At 36.8% G+C, this 27,758-nt stretch overlaps 1 protein-coding gene across 7 annotated transcripts in view; it reads right to left on the bottom strand.

Annotated features, from left to right (window-relative positions):
- Window positions 1-27,758, bottom strand: part of CDC42BPA (CDC42 binding protein kinase alpha) — a 193,859-nt gene that overhangs the window by 98,803 nt on the left and 67,298 nt on the right. For all 7 annotated transcript variants that reach the window (XR_012774874.1, XM_075496543.1, XM_075496539.1 and 4 more), the window contains exons 4-6: window positions 25,108-25,191; window positions 20,482-20,577; window positions 15,457-15,605 (exon numbers count right to left, since the gene is read on the bottom strand). Coding sequence is in view for 6 of the 7 variants with exons in the window: in XM_075496543.1 (XP_075352658.1) it covers window positions 15,457-15,605; window positions 20,482-20,577; window positions 25,108-25,191 (329 nt within the window). In the remaining variant the exon portion in view is untranslated. The remainder of the gene's footprint in view (window positions 1-15,456; window positions 15,606-20,481; window positions 20,578-25,107; window positions 25,192-27,758) is intronic.

The raw sequence follows: 27,758 nt of genomic DNA on the forward strand, positions 1-27,758 counted from the left end.
GCTTTCCTTTTTGACACTAAAATTACATTCAAAGTAACAGATTCCTGGCCTATGTAATGAGGTTTTGGATTTTCATTTTAGCTCCTTACACTCAGGGGTTCTTCTACCCTGTCTGCTTTTCAGGATGCAGAGGATTTGGGCGAGACTTTTACAAGAGACTGAGGCTATGATCCTGCATCTGACCATGGGATACCAAGCAAGATGGGACACAGTCCGGGGATTTTTTCTCCTCAGAAAGACCAGCTCCTTGACCCTTCTTTGCTGTACAGCACAAACCATATATGGAAGCAGAACGGAAAGGGCAGAAAACAGTCAACAGGAGGATGTGGCCCATGTGAGGATGTGCTTCAGATTCCTAGCCTGATGGTTGATTATTTCAGTAACAGTCAATTAGTATTTTTTTTTTCTGTCGTGCCACATTCAATGTTCATACAAAAGTCATGAACTGCAGAAGGAAGAGGTTTGTCAGAGAGAGACTTTTCGAGTCTTTAAAATGCTGTGAAGCAGCACCCTGTGCAGACAGCTGAAGGGGACGGTGGTAAGAGCCAGGCTGTATCAAGTTTGCTGAAGCACCCAGGTGAATCAGAAGCCTGCATCTCAGTGAAAGCTATGGAAAGCAATTCAAGCTTTGTGATTTTTAGATCCTATGACGGAATACAACAGAATTCATACTGAGAAGTTATAATGAGAACACACATAGTAGGAAACTATGCACTTCATAGCACTGCTCATTTTCTTTTATTAGAGATTAAGACACGATTGATTTGATATACCTAAATTATAAGTATTGTATTTAAGACAGATTCAAATAAAGAACTGCACCTACTGCAGGAAAGCTGGGGTTGAACTCACATTTTTAAGAGAAAGTCAGAGAATACTATCTTCCAACAACCAGTTATTTAGGAATACTCAAAAGTACAAAAAATCCCTGCCGCCGCGCTCAGAAGTCACTCATGTATTCCTCCGCTTCTTGTTTCCCTCGCTCCCATGCTTGTTTTCCACCTAGTATCCTCCTCCATTTAAATAGCTGGTCACTCAGAGGATCGAAGTTGCTATTTTCAGTCACTTAACCTACAGTTAATCTCATTGTTGCTTGCCTGTTTAAGTAGAATTAGTTGTCTACTGTGCATCTAATGGCTAACAAGGAGTCTGACAGTAAGTCCTTGGCTATATGTAATGTTACAGAATGTACATTTCAGAACTCACATAATGAGCAGTTTTAGCCAGTTTTGATGCTTGTTTTTATACAGTTGATCGATATTTGAACTTATGTGACTTGATTGATGTCTGTATTAATCATTATTGTCTGGCTGAGACTCAAGCATTGCTCTCCTCTCGCTGGAAACCAAATTGAAAAGCAAATTTTTTAGAGCAGGAAACAGCAGTTCAGAACTTAAATTAGCAAATAGACCAGTTACACCTATAAATGATTTATTAACGTGATACATAAGCAGAGTTAATCAAAAACTTTCCTTGAACATGTGTTACACCTGATCTGCTTCAGGAAAAGTCTGAGTAAAAAAAAACAAAGTAAAAATGTTACTCATTTCAATTTAAACATCCTGTAAGGTAAGACTGTCCTCATTTTCAAAAGCATAGAGTCAAAGATCATTCCTAATTGGTGCCTGTGCCTCAGCTGCAACCAGGAGAGACTCTTCTGAACTCACCCACCAGCCAAATGGCTTCCAGCAGGGTGTTTATTTTAAAAAAATGGAAAAGTTTTTCCACAGTTCTTGACAGTATCAACACCATTACCAAAGTATCCTGAGAAAACAATGCTTCATAAGTAAGCAAAGCTACCTACATGCCTAACACTATTTTTATTTTCACAGATTCAAAGAAAAACACCTATTCTGTTTTGAAACATTGGAAAGCAATGGACAGTGTTTAAATACTGAATTTTTAGTACTCAACTTGAGACAACCTGTTACAAATAGATAGACTTGCTAGATATCTTGCTAGATAAATTCTGAGAATTTTGTGGCTTTTTTCCCTATATTTCAGATGTATTAGTATTTTAAAGACTTTGTTGCAAGACCTTAAAAAATTATAATGATAAAAGACAACCATCAATTATTGACACTTTTATAAAGTATGCAATAGTGAGAGATGATCAGTTATTTAGGAATAATAACAAGGATTTACCAGTTGAATTCTGTTTGAGCTAATCATGTTTTTCCTCTTAGCTAGACCTAATTTTCCAGTTTCCTGTTATCTGTCTACAGTCAGCTTTCAAGCTCCCTAATAAAGCCTATTGAAGGGACCAGCTCTGACCTCCTGTGAAGTAGCACACAGCAGATAAGGTATTCAGAGTTCTTCTGCTTAATATATCATGCAGATGTAATCACAAATCTCAGTAAGATTATTACTGATGCTATTTGAATGTTGTACAAAATAGTATCACACCATCAGACACTTTCAGCCAAGAATTCTCATTACCATAAAATATAAATTAAGTCGAAGCCTGCAGTATGAATCCCACGCAAGCATGCGTATCTCGACTATTTCACACACTAGCTGCGTTTTTACCTTAAATGTACATTTGGTCTTCAGTAACTGCTGCACTGTGTTCAAGCAGAACAGTTAGAGAATTTCAATCGTAACAGAACCCAAGAACTAAATCAGGATTGTGTCAAAATTTCTAACAAGATACCAGAAACATCTTCATCCCGGTTCAAGATATTCTCTGTTTTCATGTGTCAACAGGAATGTCCCGATTTTTCAGAACAACTCTATTGTTTCATCACTCTCTCTAGAACAGAGGGTTTAGAAGATTTTTGATGCTACTAATAATATTACATACACATGTTAAATTGCACTGATCTGGTACTAGGGAATTGGAAAGTAAAAGAGCCAAAACATGTTTGTGAAAAGCTTATTGATCTGAATCGCACAAGAACAGCCAAAACATTATACAACACTTTAACACACAGAAATCAGTACCTGCAACAGGAAGACACACCCTCAAAGTCAGAGTGAAAATTTAGGTTTTTTTACATTATATTCTCCAAAGTGTTTCAGCGTGTTAGAGGTTTCATGTTAGTTTCATCAAGACACTGTAGGATGCACACATTCAGTTAGTGTAAACTGGGAGGAAGACAGACATGAAGACATTGAGACAGGCACAGTTTTGGCAGGCAGTAACATAGAAAGATTATGGCAACACATTTAAAAGATAAGGAGGGAAATCAGCAAGCTGTTTTGCATTCACGTAGATAATGGCATAGTATAGAAGTTACTAACTCATTTAAAAATTATGGAACAGAAATTTTAGGTGTTTACATATTCATAGAAAAAGCAGGAAAATGACAGAACAAGCAAAATGGGATAACACAACTCTTATCTCCCCAGGGAAACTGCACTGAGCAGCTTCTACATTTGTTCGTGTTTCTAATGGAGCTGCACAATTGTTGATGACACACTTTTTTTTTTTATTTTAAATTTATCTTAGGCATGTTAAGTTCAGACATCATTGTTTATTAGAAATCAATTTTCCTTAATTGGAATTAGATCTGTGAGAACGGATGCAAAGGTCTAGTTTGAAGTCAGATACTACAATACACAAATGCTGCATTTCAGGCCCGTGACGTCTTCAGAACCCTTCTGATTTTTTTTATAAGAGACAACTTAATCCCACTTACAATATTCAAATAGGAATCACAATGTTTTACATTTCAGCATTCACAACTCTCCTAAGCATCTGACCATCAAAAGCAATCATAACATTAGTAATACAGAATCTCAGACAAATATTTTCCAGGAACTATGGTTTAAAGCAACAAGGTAAGCAAAGACTGAATGAATGTTTACGCAAGAGTTGCAACTTGACAATACTTTCTTTTTTGGCTACATTGGACAAAAGCCATCACTGTAAATCATGCCTTTGTTATTTAATTTCCTATACCTTTTGGGGTTTTATGTTCTTAAAAAGGAAAAGCAGCTTTGAGATGCAAGTGAATAGCAAGAGAATGTTATTTGGAGCTATTGCAACTAATTGGGCAGAAAACACGTAGATTATTTTAACATCATACAACTTTCATTTCCTCAAACATAACGGTAATATTTAGAATGATTATGATGAATACCATGTTAGACCATGCAAACACAGGGAGCAAAATCTGAATTCCTTTGCATGCTAAGTCATCAGGGTCAGGTAATTTTTGGCACAGTATTATGGATTGACACAGAATCATCTATGAAAATGTTTTAATAGATTTTTTTTCCCCCACATAAATAATAGCGCCACTGAAAGAACGAATGCCAGGACTAGTAATGGTATTGGTAAGGAACTGGCTAAAAGAGAGATGACAGCGAGTAGGTACTGAAAGAGGAAATAAAATCGGAGGAAGATTATTAGTGCAAATCCTCCAGGGTCAGTTTTGAAACTGATTTAACATTTTAGTTAATAACCTTGGCACAAAAATAAATGCATGCTAATAAAATCTGTAGATATCACACAGCTGGAAAGCAGCAGTAACAGCAGGGAAGACTGGAATATCAGACATACAGAAATGGCTAAACTGAAGACTGCAATAACAGAAATTGGATTAAGTTTAACAGTGTAAAATGTAAATACCTGCCTATTGATAGTAACAACAGAAACTTCGTCTATACACCAAGACCTTATCAACTATAAATGACAGGGGAGAAGGAATGGGTACACCAAATAATTATATTATACCGGTACCCTTTCAGTCTGATGGAACCACAGCTCTTCGTTTCACTGGGAGAAATACCCTAGCAGAGAGAGAAGAATACTGCAGCTAGAACATAGGTTCTTTCTAAAGTGTCATCTGGAATATTATTTACCATCCTTGTCATTAAAGTTTCAGAAAGTTGAAAGTTGTCTGACAACTTTAAGAGTGAATGACAACTTTAGGAATGACCATACTCAAAACTGGCATTAAACACTACTTCAAAAATTGTGATCTGTAAAAGAAATCCCTAAAATTTTAACTTACACACAAGAAACTTCAATCAGGCTGCCAAACATGTGCCAAAACCTAACTGTAGTTAGTTAGTTCCAATAGTATGAAACAGACCAAAATGAAGTAGTCATTGTAGTACAGAAATTTAGTTCTTTTTCATCGCTACTAAACTCTTTGGAGCTGGACCCACATTTAAATAAAGAAATATTATCTTTTCCAATTCTTCTTTCTATTTTGCAACACTTTCCCATGACCAAAACCAGTCTTTGAAATACAGCACACGTGGATTTCTTATTTTGCCTTATTTATTGCAGTCCCAAAACCTAATAGCCTTTTTGGAAGTATTCATAATCTAAATGTTGCACTTACTCTGGCCTATAGCTTGGCTGTTGTTACATCTACGCAGTCAGAGATAAAATTAACCTGGACTGAAACACTGTAGCTCTATTGCTCTGCTCTAAGAAAATATGTCCATCATACAAAATTACACACTGTGTTTATTTTTCACTACATCTGTACTTCACTTTCTTCATACACTGAATGAGGATATGATCTTCATATTCCCAAATAGAGCATGTAAAACTCCCATACACCTCAACGGGATGCCATCTGATGCCCAGTTGACTCTATTCATCGCTTAATTGTCAAGAATCATTATTAGACAATTTCAAGCTCTTGCTTCTTTGGTTTTTGTAAAGCTTCTGCTTATCATTGTGTTGTCCGTGTGGCACTCTATAAAGTCACCTCTTTTCAGTCACCAAGACAGCCCTTTACATGCTTAGCATGCAGCTGCAGACTGTAGAAAGATTTTGGTGTACCAGATTAGTCCGTAAGGAAGTAGTTCTAGTAACAATTTATCTTTTGCTAAGCAAAAAATACTGCAGCATATACACAAATAAGCATACTAAAAATGAGGTGTGCTTGTATAAACATAACATACTAATATATTTATATGTAAAATTAGTATTAAGTTGGTCTATGATATCTGAGGACGATTGTAAAAGTATGCCTTTTCTAGAAGATCACTGCACTAGAGATCAAAACTGTACTTTTGTACAGGAATCATTTATAGTTTTTAAAAGCAATTCTTCAGAAAAAACAATAGCTTTATTTAATAGATAGGCCCCTATTGTATTTAAATTGCAGGACAAAGATAATAATTTGATGGAAAGAATATGAAACCAATACATTCATTATTCTTACAAAACAGAAAGGAAGGAAAAGAATAAAAATGTATCCTAAAGACTCTCATCCCATAAACCATTCAGAATGTGTTCAGGTAGGTTCAAGCTGTAAGACAATCTTTATTCCAACCAAAAGCCAAGGAAACATGCAGAAATAAGCTAGACCAAGTTTGAAGCATACGTCTACAGTTCTACTACTCTGCTATGTAATAACAGATGCAAGACAAATAGTTTGATATACCTTTTTTGCTTTCATTGTTGTTAGAAAACAAACAAAACGTATCAACAAGCATGATCCAGACATAATAAACACTGTAACATCTGCATAAAACTCTTGACAGCAACAGACTGAGGAAGGAACTGTAGCCAGAGGCTATAAAGGAAGAACTGCATTTGGTCTAAATGCATCCCAGTATCTCCAGTACCTGCAGTAACTTGGCAGAAAAACATGTCAGACCTTTAAAAATAATAGAAAGAGTGCACTGTTTGCTCAAACACACTAAAATTACACTTATTAAGAATAAAGGACAGTGTTATTGAAAAAGCCTTTGTATTCAAGTTGCACATATAGTATTTTCTTTCAACATAAAGCATAAGGCACAATGCTTGCTTAAAAATAAAACAAATTCATACTTTTTTTAAATCTCAGATAGGAACTTAAGGCCTGAATTTTCAGCCCTTAACTTACACTGAATCCTAATTCTTACACCTAATCCTAATTGAGCTGTACCTACGTAAAAGTGAATTCCTTTCTGTGCTAAAAGTTCTGTTTCCTATATGAGGAAGACACAACTTTGCTACTATTATACCAGATCAGATTTAACTCCCCCTCCCCTTTTTCTTCTTCTCTTCTAGCCAGTATTTTCTCTTTTGTACCTTTCTAATGCCCTTTTCCTGGATTTTACATACTGTATCTGATTAAAAATTACTGAGTTACAGTGGCAGGAATATCACTGCTTCCTCCTGCACAAGGAAATGCTAAAGACTGCCCCCCAACAGCTAATAAAGAAAAACTGAACAGCATAAACATCACAGCACCTGAGTCAATAAAGATTTTAATACAACTTTTCAGATAAAGCTCCATAAGGTCTTGCTTCCCTGACCCCAACCACGAAGCCTTCCATAACTGAACCAAGCATGACCTTACACAAGCATCTGCTTTGTAAGCAGTATTCTAATTTGCAGGATGTTGTGACCTATTTTTTCTCATGTAAGAAGTCAAAAATCTAGTCATATTTTGCTGTTGTTAAAAAGGAACATGGAGTAGGCTCTTTTAGCAATATGACAGCTCTTCTGGACATGTAACAAGGAAGTGCTTACTGTAGAACCGCTTCAATGCAGACAAGACTATTTTAGACGGATACTTCCTCAACTGCCCCTTCAGGAATCAGATTCTTGCACTGATATCTTATTGTAGCTAAGATATCTTGCAAGGATATCTTAATTTACTAAAAAGAAAAGGAAGTATTACATTTAGTGGCTGAGGCCAACAGCAATTTAGTTCAGAAATTCAAACCCCAAATTTCTACTTGTCACATCTGGCAGTTCAGATAGTGAAGACATTTCTCACCCCAAATCCATCAAATACTCACTGGGGAGAATACTCTAGCAAGAAACTAGGTAAAAGACAATGGTTTAAAACACTTCTTAAAAGGTATTCAAGCATCTCAATGTTACAGTTTTACACTAACGCTGCAGGAATGTCAAGCCAAGTTATTATTGCTTATTTATGCAATGACAAATCTACATGACACTCAAATTCAGAAGATGATAACGAATTTGTCCTGTGCAGCTTCCCATCTGATCTAATCTATTCACATAAAACCATTTGTATTTTAAATAAAAAGAAGCAAAGGGCCCATAATCATAAATAAAATAAAGGCATTCTAAGGAGGAACTTCAGGAGCATATAGGGTATTAATAAATGAAAATCTGAGACACTGTGAAAGGAGGTTGTTATGAAATAAATACTGTGTTCACAAAAAGAGATAGTGAAATGGAAAGTCCGTTGAAGACTAAACATGAGGCAGTTAGTCTCCTTCTCATATAACAAAAAACTTGAGAATAATGAAGACTCTCATCACCCCACCACCATCCTCATTTCTGCCTGCATCATTCTGAGCTTTTTATACAAGAAAAAAAAAAAATCACATAAAGGGTTAATTACCAGCTCTTTCCTCAGCCACCAAACAATGAACTAATTACACCCTCAGAACCACAGTCAATAGGACTAAAAATTCAGAAACAAGGAAAATGAAAATGTTTTTGTCCTACTTTCCTGCTGTTGATTTTGGATATCAAAGAAAGCAGTAGAAGAAAATATTTCCAGGTCTGAAATAATCAGAAGAGAATGAGTGTAAAATTACAGCTTAACTCACATAAAACCAGCTTACAAATGGGAATGTTTTGTCTTCAAAAGGAGTTATGAAATTTTGAAAACACCTCCAACTTCCTAAGACACTGAAACAGATCTCGTATCAGAGCTATAGCAGTTCTAACACGGACTTTCTTTTCTGCAAACACCACAGAAGTGAAATGAATCTTTATGCTAGAGGCAGCAGTATCTCCTGGAAAGTTCCATCACACTTAGCATCTACTGAGCCTTGCTATAAACATTATTACTTGGAAGGCAAGACCAGGTTGGGGTTTTTTTTATGTAAGACTTTTGGCATTAAGAATTTTCCCATTAAGGTACAAGGTTAAAAAGGATCCTTTTTCAGTCAAACTTTATTCCTTGTCTGTCTCTCTCATTTTCACTTTTAGGAGGGTTTACATGCTTCTGTTTTATGACAACCACATCCAGTTCCTACCTAAAAAGGATTACATACCATCTGACAGAGTGCTCTCATCCATCTGCCTTTCAAGGAACTGCACCCAGAAGATATACCAATCTACACAAAAAATAAAAAAAATCTTCATCTACACATTCCTCCTTTTCCTACGAGACTTCTTTCTAATAAAGGTATAATTGTCTAGCTAAAGGACTGGTGGGGAACTCACCAGAAAGAATGGAGGTGTGTGCTCCTTGTCTTGCTGGCCTTCCTCAACTGGCAATAATCAAGAATTTCCTTCATTAGGAGGTAGGTATCAGACATAAAAGGGGAAGGATTTATTTCTGAGCGTTTTATGGCTAACTACATTTAAGATAACCCAGCTTCAACAGCTTCTTGTGTCCCTTTTTGTTTAAAATAATGGAGTTGAATAAATAGCCAGATATCTCAAGTACCACTCAGTGGATGTAGGGAAAAAACGGGCACAAAGCAATGAATATAGATTTTATTGGAAAGACCAGCTTAAAGCGGTTTCCTCCTATTCTCCTTCTTCATCAAAGAGATTGGAGAACTGACTCGGGTTAGTTAAAATGTAAAGTTACTTCTAACGTGGACTGGTGTCCTCATTCAGGTCACTGCACAGCCCCACAAACCTTTGTTTCAGCAGAGCAGTAGGGATGTTTGCAGCTTGGGTCTTGGGGAGAGAGGAACAATGGGAGAAAAAAGGCCGAAGGATACATTTGTAAAAGCACCTCTGCTGAAAGGACTACTCAAGGCTAGTATCGCTTAAGGCACTGGAGCCAGGATTTCTAAATTCCTTCTGCTGGAATAACACAGAATATAGGTTATGCTAGCTCAGGCACCCATTACACAGCTTTCACTTAAATTAACACTCCCACTAGACACAGTACTGTAAGAAACCATTTGTCTTCCACATGATAGCACCGCCAGTCTGATCCACTAGCTCTTGGCACTCCCAGTATATGGGTCTTTTATTTCAAAATACTTCTCGTTCATCACAGGCTCCTTCAGAAATCCTACCAGCAAATTCTAGTCAAATAGCATTAACCTCCTACAGTGCTCACTGCAAATCAAATGCCACCCTCAGGGGGTACTATGGGAGCAGCTGCCAGCGTTTATAGCATATAGGGTGACAGTGCAAAATGAAAGCCCAGCATCTGCAAAGATGACCTTTGTTTCCAGCCCTTCCTCAGTGGAAAAATGGAGAGGAAACACGGAGAGGAAACACAGACTCACAGAGCTCTCCTACCGCTGTAAAGGAATACCCTGTAAGGAAGCACTAGCTTACCAAATACTCACTAAAATAACTTTCTGTCCTGCAGTTTTCCATGTAAAACTAAACCATGCAACATTTCAAAGCAATACGTTTTCAGTAGACTATCAAAATAATCTTATGTTATTTTTTCCTTATTTTTCTAGCCCTGTTTCCTTTACTCTCAGCACTTTGTAAGGACATCTTCATGTGTGCATTCGACATTATGTCTGTTGCAAAGTTTGGTAAACACTTAAAATATGTTGTTGCTTTCTTTCAAACCCACAATTATGGTTCACTTTACCAAAGGCCAGAGCACTTGGCTCACCCTTGTGCCAACTCAACTCAGACATACCGCACGATGCAGCTAACTCCCTAGGATGTGCCTTCCACCCCCAGATTTTCCACTTAAGCAAATTAATGATCAGGAAAGATGGGATACACCCAGAAGACAGAAAACTACTTATTCAGCAAGTCAAAAATGGATATGCTGGCACTGAAACTTATAGTTGAAAGTAAAATGCATCCTACAAAGAATCACAGATTTCAGCTCCCTGCTAACTACAGTAAATATTTCAGGGATGTACCTAAGGTGATTTTTACTGAGAACAAATAGTACCTTCTTGTTAAACGCAAAGAAGAGGCTGGCTTGATAGGGAATAGACAGTTCTTTTATGCCTCTACTGCATTTATTCCCTTATGTTCAATATTTCTCAGAAAGGATGTCACTTCCACAGAGAATTCTGCTGCTCTACATTTTAACAACTCAAATGTTCCAGTGAAGCCCAACTTCAATTTCAGAAGTAGATAAAGAAAATGGAAAAAGAAGGGGGAAAAAATGCATCTGGTGGTTTAGAATGCTAAAATCCTTCAGACTAAAAGACAGCGGCAACTAGAAACCCAGAAACACACACTAAACACACACATCTTGCATACTTTATGGAAGTAGGTGTGTTTATGGTTTGCATGCCTATCTTTTCACATGCAAAAGATGACATCTGAAATGTATGTAACTTGAGAGCTTGCCCTGTAGTCTTAACTATCCTCCCATAAACTTAACCAACAAAAATAATAATTAAAATAGATGTTTCGTAATCCTTCCAAAATATTTTCTTAGTAAGAAGGTAAGTGAGGATTGTTTTACCATTCAATAGAAAAAGAAGACTGTTTAATGTGGGTGTATGCCAATATATAAAAACTATTTTAAATGAATATTTTTGCAGTGGTCTGGAGGATCATGAGCCTAAATGTTGAACACTCCCTAGCTGCAAATTCACTCTGCACTGAATCACTGCGCCACTCTGCACAGAACAAATAGATGGAGGAAAGAAAGTCCAGATGAAAATGACATAAGCACATTAACACTTATAATTCTGTATTATTCAAGAAGCTGGAATGTCCCAAATGAAATTTAGGACAAAGACAGACTTAGATGCACCCTTACTAAAGTAAGGGCTGTCTCAGAAGACAGCATAAAAGGCAGCAGCACAGACACACTGCAGGGCCATGCAAAGCCACCGGTGGCACACTCGCTGTGCCTAGGACTAGTACGTGCCCAGAGGGTATATTCTGCAATGTTCAGGGGAAATTTCTTCCAGTGGCAACCAGGCCTCCAAAAGTCTTTTTTACTTAAAAGAACTTAGACAAAACTAAGCATTTTACACCTCAATTTCCACCTTACATAAAACGGAGAGAAAACCTGGCTCACCAATAAAATAATTAAGGAGTTAAAGTCTCAGTTGTAGGAAAAACAAATTTTACATGTTTGAGGAAACGCAACATGATAAAGTGTAGCTACCTAGCCTAAGCCGGTAAGAGTTTCACTCCAGCCCACACCTGGATATTTAATAATTAATGCAAATATAAGCTTTTAACATATACCGTGAGGAATTAAGTAACAACACAACCTTGAAACTGAAATTAATATTAATGCATGTGAAGGTTTTTTTCAGCCAAAAACCAAAAGAAGGTGCTACAAATCTATAAAACACAAATTGATGTTGATTCCTAATAAACGTAAAATCTTACCCTGTATGATACTACAGTTTGCAGCAAACTGGCACAAGACAATATTTAACCTTGGCCTACAAGCAAGCATTACTTCATTAGGAAAAATTAGTAATTTAAGGTATCAGGGGTAGGTATAAGCTTTACACAAACTCCCAGGGAAGTCGTGCATTTGTGAGATATACACATACGTATTTTATTCCTCATGGTGAACACCTGCACATATAATTAACTTAGATGAAGTTTTCTTTCTAAAGCTAGTCTTGGAGCTGTCAGTGTCATTTGGTAATGCCAGCACTGGTGCATTTATAACAATAGCAAAAGCTAAGATACACATTAAAGAAAAGACCATTTATTAACATTCTGAGCCATCATTTAACCATCAGGTAAAATACCACATGATTTGTTCACAGAAATTAATTGATCAGAAATGAAAAATTATCAAAGTTTTGTGTTCTGATTGACGTTATCTCAAAAACATTCCATCACATATTTATTTAAACTAAAAAGTGGATAAAAACAGCAAAATAATTTAAGAATATCCTAAACACAGTAGTACTGATGTTATTTTCAGCTAGCAACTTTTCTCCTTCTTCAGTTCAGTAGGTATCAGGAGACAGCTTCAAAAACATCACGCAATTTCTCTGCACAATTCTACTAATACCTAGATTTTGATCTCCTTCCCACTATAAATTCATCCTGTAATTCCACAATGCTAGTGCAGAAATGGCATTCAAAATTGGAACTCCAAAACTTGAAATACAGTTGTAGCAATTTCATTTAAGTAATGCTGAGGTGGCTTGTATTTGATGTTTGAGAACCTCGGCCAATGTACTTTAGGAAAGAAAAGTGACTGGCATTTGACATTGGAGTGGTCTGCACACCAACTACCACTGCAATCAGTATCACTCCCAAACAAAACTAACTGACAACAGAAAAGTGATTAACGACAGAAAAGAGCAAGAGGAGTGGCACACTGAGAATAAAAACAGAAATACAATTTTTAAAAGGTACAAAAACATTCAGAGACAAAGAAAATTATCGAAGTACAACACTATGTACAGTTAATGTGAAAATCTATCCTGAAAGAACTGGGGCACTAAAAGGAAACAAACCAAAACAATCTGCTATCTCATTGTATGAAAAAAAACTGGAACAAAACATGCCTAAAGCATGATTTCTAGTTCACTAGCTACAACTCAGATCAAATCCTGATGCATATTGGCTATTCATCTGAAATACCACTACTGCAGCTGTTACATTATCCATCTTTTAGTAGTATTTTCCTTCTTCTCCTATGCCCTTTCCTGCGTGCAACGCTCCCAAAAAGGATGTGGCCACCACAGTTAAACTTTCAGGAAAGGAATATTAATGGCATTTAGATGATGTGTTTTCTTTTCCTTTCTTTTGCTTTACCAGTTGCAAACATCCTAATAAAACTAACAGTGGAACGGGTCTCATTTCAAAGGCTGATCTTTAACATAAACTCAAGTGCTCTTTACATTTTTAATCTTGCAAAACATGCCCTTATAAACAGGCATTGTATTACAGCTGTATTAATGATAAAATGCCAAAGTGGCATTCAGAACTTTATAAACATGGGAACCTCACTGGCAAAGCCACAAATCAAACAACAAAGGACTGGGAATGTATAGGGGCTTTTTTTTTGTTAAACAGTCATAGTAATACGTATGCAAGCATAGTAATTAGTATGTTGTTTTGAACTGCAATTGTACTGAATTTTTTAATCAAAATTTTATGTCAACACCTATTTCATCTTGGGGACACTATTTCAGGATGGAAACATCCCATCTGCTGCATATTACGTACGTACTAACAGTGCTGAATTACAAAGGTTTTGATCTGTTTGGAGGACAAGATAGAGATGGTGGGCATCTGTTGTTCTGGGAAGAGTTACTACCACATACACAAACTTATTGGGTAAAATACAGCAGTTTATGTATTACGTGAAGTACTCTCCACCTGGTAACAGGAGATAGCTTCTCAATGGTTTACCCACAAACACATTTTAAAAGTTAGATCCAAATTAAACTGAATACAAAAACCTTTCACATCAGGTCCTAAGTGAACAAACAGTTTCTCAGAAATAACACAGCTGAAATCTTCAAAATTCAAGAAAATTGCTTAAAGAAAATACTCCATTATAACGCTTTGTGGAAAAACCCAAGCAAAAAGCTCTTTTTAGGAGGCAGACACAATTCTTCAACAAAACTAGCAGACTCCAAAATATTCCAGAAGAGCAATTTGCAGCTTAGCACCACCCCACCTTAAAGCACTCCTAGCTACAGCCCTTTCATGAAAAGCCACAATATCAAAGGAAACAAAATACAACCCAGCAACAAAACAAAACCAACCACAATATACCTTTTGGACAAAAAAAAACCCATTTCTGGAGCGAAGCAGCCACGTGGGAACAGTAAAAGAAGGAATGGCCAGTATAGACTCTGATTAAGGGCAATAGATGGACATATCAAACGAGCTCATTCTGCCAACTTAATGATTCAACTTAAACAACTGGGAGTTTTCCTCCTGACTTCTGTCAGAGCAAAGTACATCTGTTGAGTGCATTTGAAAATTCTGCCTCTTGTAAGGTAATCTTTTGCTCTGCGTACAAGAACTACCATGGAATTCAATAGAGACTGATGCATTAAAGAAAAGATGATACTAGTTTTGTGGAAAAATCAATCATGGCCTCCAAAAAAGCTAGACACAAACGACTTAATATTTTCCCTTGAACAGAATATATTATTTTTTAATATACGAAGATAAAGATAAGTACCACAATTTAAGTACTTCCACTTATTTAGCAAAATGCCCTCACCTCATTTTAAAGATAATTTCATTAAGTCCAAAAGAAAATGGTGAAAAAAATCCAAAGCAGACCACAAAACGGTGTGTTTTCAACTTCTGTATAGATTGAACAAATTAATTAAGAAACAGAATCTGACCCTTCAATAAACCTGTTCAAAGTTGACTGTATTTCACAATCGGGTTTCCCGCTTTGCTTTTATAAATTACGGATCATTAACTTTGAAACATGCCAGTGTGCAAGATTCATCATATGCATTCAGACATTCATTCATGTCTCTGACCATGTGGCGCAAGGCTAGCAACAGTTCTCAATAACCACAAGATGTAGGCAGGTCAGTTCTACCATGCTTACTATTACAGCAAATACTTGTTACTAGCTTAAACTCTTAACGGGAATTATTTTCACTCCATCAAGTAGCTCTCCATAACTCCAACAGGAATTTGGAGCTCCAATTACTTACCTGTGAACATAATGCAACTGATGAACTGAATCAATAGCTATCACCATTTCAGCCAAATAAAAACGAGCCATATCTTCAGGTAGTCTGTCCTCAAACTTGCTGAGCAATGTAAGCAGGTCTCCTCCAACATAGTAATCCATAACCAGGTACTATGGAGTGGGAACGATAAGAAAACGGGGGGGACGACAAACAAACAAACAAACAAACAAACCCAATTTATTGAGTGAATCAGAGACTAAAAACTAATATAAGCATAAAAATTAATTTATTGCAAAAATTATGATGGGCATTAAAAAAAAGCTAACCAAGATGCTTAGATGTTCTGAAAAACAGTAGCTGGTTTAGCCTCATTTTAATATTTAACCTAGTTGAATATGTTTCTTATTTATACCTCTCCAAATACAGTAAGCCTCATGACAAAACAGTATCAGCTTCACCCACTGTCCCATCACCAAACATAAAATATTTAGATACTCTGGATTCCCCTATAAAAACAATAGCCTTTGACAGAATGCAAAAGGAATAAAGGATTAAAGCACAGATCTATAAAAACGAATCCAATTGTGTTAACTTGGGATCTCATTTAAGGACCCTACTTTTCCAGGCTTCCATTTCCCTTTTTTCCTACCATCTTCTTTTCCCTTTAAACAAACCATTTTGGAGAGTAAAGTTTTTAGACTACTCCGATTAAGGCAAAGATTAAGATACTTCCAGCGGCTCACAGTACAATTCCAGATATTGTTGACATTGCACACAATACAGGATCTGCCATCATACAGTGGAAGGTGTCACCTTCTCTAATTGAACTGATAGGGAAACATACACTTGATTTCTGATTTATTAATGCAACATAAAACCTGCCTGCCATTGAACCAGGTGCAAAGACTTTAAAGAGATCAGAACCTTTCTCCATTTTACTGTATTATGACAGAACAAAATGCCACTTCCTTTAGAGACACGGTCAAAATGACTGGGAAATGTAAACTTAAGAAAAATGGGAAATTCACGATTAATATCTTTTTATCTTAGTTTAGTTTGTTTTAATTGTGGAACAGCAACTGGAAGGGCAAATGGGAAAAAGAATAAAAATCAAACTAGTTATAACTAACAAACTAGTTATAAGCAATCTAATTTAACACCCACTGCTATGACATTACTTTCAAACATCATTGTAGACAGACCAATTAGAATAGTTTCCCACTAAAGTATATAGTATGTGAAAGCTTTTGCCTAGAGTTCCAACCTCTGCTTCCAGGAAGGCGCACATTTGAAGCAGTGACTCTTAACAATAGTGTATAATGAATCACAAATAAGAAAAAAAATATTAAAGATGCAGTAATGTATATCTGAATTTGATTCTTCAAAGTTTTGGTAAAGCAACTGAAAGGGACATTTTATAATTAGTTCTCCCATTTGTTCCAGTCTTTCCCACCTCCAGAAGAAGAAATTAAAATATGTGGAAAAAATTCTGCAAAATTATACCAGCTATAAGGAAGAGGTGGGACAGGCAGAAACCTTATGCCTGTTTCTTTTCCCTCATACTATCCATAACAATAAAGGTGATGAACAAAGATTTTAACAATTTGATACAGAAAAACCTGGGTATCCTCACTGATTCCAAGTGCATGAAGAAAGTACAGAATGCATTTCCGCAAAATTCTAAATGTGCTGACAATCAAAATTTCATCTGTTGCTTTGTGACATGAATAGTAAACTTCTTAAATTATGCTCACAAGCCTTGGACAAGATAAATATCTTCTATTCAGTGATGCTCCTATGCTCCCTCTGAAAAAAGATCTACAGTATTAGCTTCTCATGTTTTACAGTTTTAGAAAATACATTAAGCCTTTGGAACTTAATATAATTATTATTAACTGATACACTATATAGTGAGATCTACAAGAGCTTAACTTACTGCTTTGAAAGTATACTGAAAAAACCTCTTAAGATTCTCATAACTGATGTCGGATCTCTGCGCTCATTCTTCAGCATTTTTAAAAGCAGTACAACTCAGTAACTGGATGTATAAAAATAAAGGAATTTTGGCTCTTACAACACAGGACTCTGCACCTCCCATTTTGCCAGAGCAATACAGTAGCCTAGTCACAAGGAAACCTCCAACTCTTCAAATATGCCAACATTTAAACTGTAACTCACAGTATTAAGTCGTGCACTTGAAGTTAAACACATGCACAGGAATCAAAACTAAGTTTAACAACTAAATTTCTAATAAAACAATTCAGTCAATGCATAGCATCCCATTCAATGTCAAAGATCCATGCCTTAAAAAAAATTTTTTTTTTTTTTAAAAAAGCTTTAAAAATACTTTCTAAATGCACACAATCATCCAGATCTATTCAAGTCTCAAATACTTCTCAAAATACTACTGTACAACAGCACCATCCTTCCAAGAGAAAGAAAAAGCACAGATTTAAGGACATTAAATTCTAGTAACTAGTGGAAGTTAACATGGGCATTTAATCCTAAATCACAGACTTGTTTAGGCTGGAAGAGACCTCTTGAGATCATCTACTCCAACCTCAACTGCTCAAGTAGAGTCAGCTAGAGCAGGCTGATGAGGACTTTGTCCAGTTGGGTTTTGAGTCTCTCTAAGGACGGAGACTCCACAACTCCTCCAGGTAATATGTTCCAGTGTTTGACCACCCTCACAGTAAAAAAGTGGTTTCTTGTGTTCAGACGAAATTCCACGTGTTTCAGTTTGTGTCCATTGTCCCCTGTCCTGTCACCAGGCACTTAGAGGAACCTGTCTCCCTTGTTTTCATTCCCTCCCATCAGGTTTTTATACACATTGACAATAACGCCCCAACCCTTCATTTATCTAGGCTGAAGAATCCCAGCTCTCTCAGCCTCTCCTTACACGAAAGATGCTCCAGTACCTTAATCATCTTTCTGGCCTTGCACTGGACTTGCTCCAGCAGCTCAATCTCTTTTGCACTGGGGAGCCCAGAACTGGACACAATACCTCAGATGCAGCTGCACCAGGGCTGAGCAGAGAGGAAGAACCTCCACTGACCTGCTGGCAACACTTTTCCTTGCAGCCCAGAATACTCTTGGCCTTTTTTGTTGTGAGGATGCATTGCTGGCTTATGGTCAGCTTGTTATCCACCAGGACCTCAAGCAAAGCTGCCTTCCAGCCAGTTGGCCCCCAGCATGTACGGGGTTTATTTTATTCCACCCCAGATGCAGGACATTGCACTTCCCTTCGTTGAACTTCGTGAGATTTCTCTCTGACCAGTTCTCCAGTCTGTCGAGGTCCAGCTGAATGACGGCACAGCCGTCTGGCATATCAGCCACTTCTCCCTGTATTTTTATCATCTGCAAGCTTGCCAAGGGTGCACTCCATCCCATTGTCCAGGTCATTAATGAAGATGTCGGCCCCAGTATTGAGCCCTGGGGTACACCACCATTAACTGGCCTCCAGCTGGACTTTGTGTCACTGATCATGATGCCGTGGGCCCAGTAGTTAAGCAACAGTGAGGTGGATTGAAAACTGGCCAATCTAATGCATACTTTGTCAGCTTGTCTATGATGATGTTATGGCAGACAGTGTCAAAGGCATTACTAAAGTCAAGGTAAACAACATCCACTGCTCAGCCACATCTACTGCTCAATCTACACAGTTTGGTTGGTTTTGTTTGTTTTTTTTTAAAGGCCACTTCTGTTATATCTTATTTTAATAAAAAGCACATAGAGAACTAGTGATACATTCACAATAAAATGATGAAAAACAGTGTTAGTGATATTTTCCCCAGCAGGCTGTGGAACTAGCTCCTGTTAGCAGACTATCAAAGATAAAGAACAGAAGCTGCTCTGTGTTTAGTGAAAATAAGGAAACTGGCAAGATTAAAACGAATTCTAGTAGGCTGTTGTGGAATATATAATATTTTCTTTGAAATATTGTTAATAGTAAGATCAGAATTACATAAAACATGGGATTATTTTTACTGTCCACATTAAAAAAGCAGGAAGCTGGCTGGGAGGTATTTAAGCCAACAGTTAGATTCACAAATGCAGAGCCCTGTTTCCATATAAACTCCACCAAAACCCATGGATCTCCAAGTATCTGAGCTGACAGAACAGAAAGCAATACAATGGCAAAAAGCATTGCAATTCTACAAGAATTCCATGTATAGCACTTCTTTTATAGGACACATTGGGGGAAAAAAAGATTATGACTGCGTAGTAGATTTTTAAGAAAACATTAGAACTTACTAACGATACAAAATCCAAAGCACAGGGCAATAAAACCCAAATAAGCAAAATCTATCAATGTGTAGTTGTTTACTTTTTCAGGTATAAATATTACCAAAACTGTATCACAATCAAAACATACTTTAAGTGGGAAAGATTTCAGAGAAAATTGGCATTTTTTCCTCATATTAGCTTCTTTTTGCAAGTCTTTCAAAATACCTGAAAACTAAATAACACTTAATATTAAAGAGACACTTTAATCTACAATTACAACTTCCAGCTCCTATTTATGAACATTTAGTGGCATTCTTCCATGCTGCAAGAACATTTTATTGCTTTATGACATCTTAGTGGGTTTAAGCCCTCAAAAAAGCAAAGATCAATCAAAATGAACTGTTGTTTCAAAATGGGGCTACTCCCTATTGCTTATCACTGTTTTACAGTTAGAAATGTTAACCACAAAAATTAAAGTCAAATATAAAATTTATGTTAGTAAGTGCATTTTTATTTTTATGAATCCAACTAAACTGGAGTGACGAATTATAAGAAAGAAGATGCAGACAGACCAAGGTTTATCAACAAATGCAAAGTGATTTAGAAAACAAAGCTGCATTCTTGAGATATTTATAGCAAAGTTTTAAAAGTTTCTGACCACTCTCCACGCTTCAGAATCTTATGCACAAAATCACATATCCTCACCTGATCTTTATGGTCCAGAACACAAAATTAACAAATAAACAAACTATATTTCTGTCTCAAACCACAACTAAGAATCTGCATTTCCATCCGTATATACATAAAAGCAACACTTACTAAATAGTTTTCATCCTGGAACGCATAATGTAATGTTGTGATCCACTGGTTATCTCCATTCACTAACACATCTCTCTCTTCTCGAAAACAGGCTGTCTGAAGGGGGGAAAAATAATTATAGGTTTTAAGTAAAATATATGAAGAAACACATTTTGCAAGTTGACTGTGTTTTAACACTATATTTTGGGGAAAAAACTCAAAACTGCTTCTCAGTTAAAAGTCATTTACTACACTCTCCAAACATGCCAAAAACTATGAAAAACTAGGTATCAGAAAAGTCCATCTTCTTTAAATTTCAACAGTTGTACTTCTCTATATTGTTAAGTGATGCAAAAGGAGAAAGAAACTGTTGCTTCCCATTGTCTAAAAATCCCACGTCAAACTCCTACCTTTTTTGTAGATACAGATATTAAAATCAAGTATCAATAATGACAGAATAGCAATATAAGGTTGAAGAAAACAAGCAATAATGGCATTATATAATTATAACTACAATAGGAGTCAGAGAACTAGAATCTGGAGTCTTGTGTCATTGTTTTATCTCATCATGCTGTTAGCCTAGTTTTACACTTGAATTTTTACATAAGCAAGGTTCTTCTTTTCATTTGAAAGTTGCTGCCAATAACCTCCACGTAGCCATAATTTGATAATCGTTAACCAGTTGTGGTTTTCTCCACACTTTTTGCTCAGGAAAAGTAGGACGGAATTGAATATTGCTCTTGCCGGATATAAGCTGTTGATAAGACATGAAGGAGGACCTCCCCTCAATATACTGGAAAGAAGCACAGGAGGCAAAAGGTGCCTTCATAGCAACTGGAACAGAGGAGGAACAAGAACTGCCAAGAAATGCTAAGGAATACCTACGAAAAGGAGGAGAACACAGGTTCATATGAAACAATAGAAGATAAAAGAAGAAAATAACCAGCTGGAAAGCAGCAAGGCAGTTAATTCAATGGAGGTCTTGCAACCTGCCCCGAGAAGTGAATAAAGTACCTCAGCAAAAGCAGCTTTGCAGAATGACAGAGGAAAACGACCAAACAGATGAGAAGCCAAAAAGAAACTACAGCCAAGAAATACGATAAACGTTTTGAACGGACCGAGTTCTGAAGTGAGTATCACAAGAAAACAAAAGGTACCTAATAGCAAATCCAACATACAATTTTGTTCAGAAAAACGTCTAAAAGATAGTGTAAAAGAAAGAATAATAATTGCATGGGCTCTATCTAGAAGGCAGATGGAGAGTTAGGGAAAAACACAGACCATAATCTCTTCCAGCACACTCTGCTACTTCACAAAGATGTTTCATCGATTTGAACCATGCTCTGCCTCTTCCATCTTAGGAGACAGCTGAATTTAAAGGAAAAATCAAGCCCTTCCTTTTTACTTTTCCAATTTCATTTCCAAAAACAATAGGCAAATACCAGAACTCTGACATGGTTATTGTTGGCTGTGAGATTTGGAGAGTGAAGAATGAAAAGCAAAATATCATTTTAGATTGAGCTATGCACAAGAATACATGCGGTAAAAACAAAGCAGAAAATAACTCCCTCCTCCAAGCAAATAAACCATACCAAGTCTTGTTTTGGTGAATACAGCAAGTGAGAATAACGCAGACCAGGAAAAAGAAATATGGTATACTTTAATCACAGCACAATGCATGAGATAAATCAGTGAAATTTGATAAAGTAACAAAACATACTTTAAATAAATACCCTCCCCTCAAAGGTTATTAAATGAAAAATGGACTTGGGGGTGGGAGAAGGAGGAAGAATGATCTTCAGAATGAAGAAAAGCTGTTCTATGCTTCAACTTGATTTTTCTCCTTCCTTGTTTGTAAACTCTTGACATATTTCAGAGAGAGATACTATGAACTCTTGTTTTTACAAGGATAAATGACATGTAGTTTCTCCACTTGTTATGACACAATTCACAGGATTAGTTACTACAGAGAGTTTATTTAATTCCACTTGTTTTTGCCATGATTTAACAAAACACCATGCATTCCTTGAGCACTCAAGACACCCACCTCCGGGCAGTACGCCTAGAGCTGACAGCAGCAGCTATTACCACAGTAGATCACAGCTGAGACAGTAACAGCCAAAAGAGTCTAAGTGGGTCATGGGCTTTACATTATTTCATTGGGGGGGGGTAGCAGTGATTCTTGTAACATAGCTCAACTAACATTTTTTTAAATGAAGCCTTTTTTTAAATTTGTGCCTTTCACTATTTCAACATTACACTTCATCTTCTCTAGGCACAGTCTCCTTGAATTGTGGGCAGAGACCTCCAGAGGTCATCTAATCCAGCTCTCTGTCTCAGCAAAGCCAGCTTAGTGCTTTGGTTGTATCTCTATTGTTATCATGGCCTTCAACCAGCAAAGAATTCCGGCTGCTCGGCTATGCGGTGTTCACGTCCTTACAGCTCAGAGTTAGCACCTTCTGGGAGCGCTGACTGCTTCCATGCTGCATAATATTTGTCCTGGTCTCTCCTGAGCCTCATCTGGCACCACCATGGCACAAATGTAAGTGCAAGTGATTGCCAACACTAAGGGTAACAGGTCTGGGAGTGTAACAGCAAGCTGTCGCACTCTTTCAGGTGCTCCTTCTAAAGTCCCCAGTTCTACATAACATCTCTGAGTTTTCAACAGTGGCAAGTATTTGGAAAATTTATGCTCTTTATAATACAAAAGAGAACACTGACCTCGCAACCTGTGTAATTTCATTGTAACAAAGTTTTTGCATAAAATTACTCTCAGAGCTTACAGACAGACATCAACCTTAATCTGGCATTCACAAGCCTCTGAGCACATACTCCCTTTCTGCTTTTACAAATGACTCCCACTTTCCACAGAATTGATACAGGGATACATGAGCAACTTATTTTTGCCATTTATGTATATACCTACCTATATGCTTGTCTTGCATTTTTGGACTGCATGATTTTCCTGTGTATTTCAGTGTTAGTGCAGCACGTTGCTAACAGAGCCAAAATGGGTCATTTTCCCTAGCAGTAGTACCAAGAGATGCGTTCATCAATGTTTAAAAACGACAGGTTACAGTTGTTGAAGGTCATGCTTTGTAATGCATTTTCACTCCAGATGGTTCTCTTTCCACTGTATACCCATGGGTTACAAATACATGGAAAAACATAGCTGTAATTCTTTCTCGGCTAACGGTTCAGACTTTCAGAAATTCAGCTGAACCCATGGGAAGAGTATTTTTAATACCTTGCATGGAGAAAAATCTTTCAAACCTATTTATAACTGTATTTTAATGGAAAGAAATAGTTTTAAAACTGACTTTAAAAGGGTACATTTAAAAATAGAGTGGAACTTTATTTCTGGTCTTTTCTTTTTCACTGAAATAATAAAACATACAGTAATGACATCTGTCTTGGAGAGAAATACCTCTTTGTATTGAGACTAATGCCAGATTGCTCAGTATCTGAATAATTTCTGGATAAAGAGGAAACACATTGTGGACGTCTAACCACAATCTGCATGCCATTTATACTTCTTAATGTGATAACATTTTCATTAAATGAGACAGGATGTGCACACATCAGAAATTGGCTTTAATTCATCTGGATAGTTTGGGTTTTTTTTTTTAAAAAGTGTGATGTTTCCCATTGATCTCATTTCCTAACAAGTTATAATTATAACATAAATGCGGAAATCAGAATAAACTTGGAAGCAATTGAACAGCAAGGTAGTCTGAGAGTAGCAAAGTAGAAGTCTCAAATAAAAACTGAGGTTAGAGATAATTTGATCAGACAAGTTGGAAGAGACACCAGAATAGTGCTGGCGCTGTCCAAACTAAAGAAAACTCAATGGCCAAAGCAAGTTTGTAAGTGTGAGACACTGAGTTATATTTTTATGAGTCTATTTTTTAGGCAGTTTATTTTTAGTATGCATAGATGAAGAATTTCAAAGCAATTTAAAGAGTTAGATACATGTTCTGTTTAAAATTAATACACAAGTCTTCAGGTGTAGACTGTGTTTTATAAGTTTCTTTCCAAAGAAATCCAGGGAAGTGCATCAAGGATCCTATGAAGAGTGGAGTTGTATAATCAAAGTAGGAACCCAAGGCAAAGCAGGGCTGGTGGAAGAGCTGTTCCACCTTTTTCAGAACACAGAATGGACTCAAGCTTTAACAAGGAACTTTTCATCACAGATTTTTGCAGATGGACATTTTTATGAAACATGCATTCAAATTTTTTCAATCTACAAATTGGACCTTGACTAAGTTCTAACTACTGATAAACTAATAGGCTTGGTGAGTTATAGCTCAGTAATTACGCTTCACCATGGAAAATACTTGCTAAAGACTACATTCCTAACTGGAATAAATGCATTAAAAGATTGCTTGTATAGACGGTATAGTTGGTAATTCTTGGGCAATTACAGAAAAGGTATAATGTCTAAAACATGCCCATGTAACTCAAGATTCTATGCCATTTTAACCCTTCTGATGAACTACTTTAAGCTTAGTTTAATATTAATCTTCATATTGTCAGTAAGCAGTGAAGCACCTCCTCAGTCCCTCTATACACACAGAGTCTTGTGGAAAGAGAAGTAACAATTCAGCAGAGCATCCACAATTATAGAAAACATTACAGTAATCTTACTTCAGCTCTCTTCAACATCTCCCACTTATTAAGTATCTTCATGGCAAAAACCTTATCTGCATTCTTCAGTTTTACTACTGCAACCTGGAAAAGATAAATGAAAGATAAATAAGTTAAAATATGAAAATGCATATTGTTTTCATTTTTATGAAACCTTGCAGTTTTGGAGGTTTTTTCTTCAGTGTTCTGGACACTTAGCTTTACTATCCACACAATACCATACCATTGTCATCAAGAAAGAGTAACATCACAACAGTACAGGATATTTAGTCTGCAAAACCTCCAAGACTATTTTAAGCTTTCATTATGTATCACACTTTCATTATGTATCATTTTTTCTAGGTGACTGTAGATGAACAATGGTATTTCTCACCATCAGACTTCTTGCTCTATCATACTATCATGAAGCTATCACTGGCTGTATGCTTTATGTTCTTGGACTTCAGTCCTATACAATAATTTAAATTACAGAACTGCCAAGAAAAGACAACAGTGTAAAACAAAATAAACAATTTCTAAAACAAAATAAACAATTTCTTTTAGGGTTCAGATACAAATTAGACTGTAGGTTTGCCATAAACAACTTCCACTCTCATTTCAAATAATGCACTAGACTTTCTTCAAAGATACAGTGAAGTATTACTTCACATTTTTCCACGTGAAGTTCAATGAGCTCTTTATCCTGTCTGTTGTCAGTAGCAGGGAAACAGTGAAACCCACATTTTCTAGACAAGTAAAACTTAGGAAACACAAGCCCCCCTCCCTCTCATTGCTTCTGAAACATTAGACACCATAGGCCTATATAATAATATATTAACAAAGCCAACCAACACAGTCCTTTTCTGAGAATATTATAGTTTTGTTTAGCTATAATAAAAGCTAACTTGGAATATTTTTAGGGAAGAGGGAGGGAAGAAGTTTACACAAACATGTTTTCACAGTTCAGGCTTCCCTCGGTATGGAAAGCTGTGTCTTACGCAAATGCCACAGACTCAGAGCTGCTGACCAGAACTAGACCAGACCACTACACTACCATCCCAGTTATAGGAAAGTTCAACAATCAATGCATTTTAACAACCATTCTCCAACTATCCCATTCTGCCTCTTCCCATTCAAATAAATCTTAAGGCTTAACGAGATAAAAGTTTATTTCTGTGTGCATCTGGTTACAAACCAACATGCTGTCACACAGATTATTATCATCTTCATCCTACAGGCCAGTGACAAAAAAATAGTAAGGTTGAATCCTACGTTCCTTCCACCTCTTTCATAATCAGTAAACAAGCTATGTGTGAAGACAGTGATAACAGAAAAGAAAATACAGGATCAGACAGTTTGAAGAAAGTGTCAGGCAAACCTCTTTCAACCACCTTCAAATGTGTCATCAGCTGCAGCAGCTTCATGAATATGGCAAAAGTGCATGTTGAAGGACTGCAGTACCTGATGTCTAAACTAAAGCGTACCTAAAAGTGTTCCTCTTGCTTAGCTACAGATTCATAGATGAAGCAGCTGTCACTTCCCATATGTGCAGCAATGCATTATCAGCCCTGCTCTTGACACTGCTGCCTTCCGGGGTCGCGGGGGCTGGGGGTGTGGGGGGGGTGTGGAGAGATAAAAAAAGGAGAAGACAGAAAGGTACTACATCTACTTGTTTGAACTAGTTTATGAACTGAAATTTTTAAAGGTTACTTCATGCATAAAAATTGAGGTTCGAGCCCAGACTTGGGATCCCTCGAGGTACTCTCTGATTTGAAACACAAAAATAGATTGTTACTTTAGACTATAATCTAATTTTAACTCATAAAGAATGTCTATTCTTCTTTGCGTGGTACCCCAAGACCGAGCATCACAATTTTCCTTAGGAGAGAAAGATGAATCCTCTGCAGTGATACATAACCCACAATGCATCTTTGAATCTTGAGTCTCCTACTTTCAAGCTAAAGCTAGCTTGAAACTCTGACAAGCCATATCTGAACTGATTTCTAATGAGAAATGGCAGGAGGAGAAAGCCTTAACATTGAAACTAGTCAGTGCTCAAACTGTATCATATCTTGGATGACAGGGACCCCCTCTGAATGTATGTGGTATGAAATGTCTGTGGTATGAAGCTACAATGTAATTCTGTCCTAAAGACCTTTAATGGTTTTGTGACTGTTGTAGGGGAAAAATTAAAAGGTTGGTCCTAGAGCTGACTAGACTGCTGCTGCCCAGCGTGAAAAGTAAGTTTTTCCCCACCATTAACCGTTGTAGTATAGGCAGCCAGAGGCATAAGATAATACGTGTATTTCAAGTCCAACTTCAGCATTTCATTTCTTGCCTGTAGCATGCTCAAGTGAAAGGCTGTGTTATTCTGCAAAAGACTTGGTTGCTGAAAGACATACGTTAATTGCACAGCTGCCTAAATCTGCAGTCTCCTATAGAGCATTCACTTGGACACAACCAAAAGAGCTACAGCACTGCCTTTGGTTATCAGCTGGAGTGCAGGGCTTCAATGACAAGATCACAGGCTTGGTACCTTTCTGTGAATGTGTAATAGCATTGAAGAGTGACTAAAGAACAAAAATAGACTCATGTTTACCAGCTGTGTTTACAATCAGTCAGAAGCAGCCTTTTAGTCTGTGAAAGCCATTAATGTTATTCCATATCAATAA

Source organism: Mycteria americana, chromosome 3 (genome assembly GCF_035582795.1).
Source record: "Mycteria americana isolate JAX WOST 10 ecotype Jacksonville Zoo and Gardens chromosome 3, USCA_MyAme_1.0, whole genome shotgun sequence".
NCBI lineage: Eukaryota > Metazoa > Chordata > Aves > Ciconiiformes > Ciconiidae > Mycteria > Mycteria americana.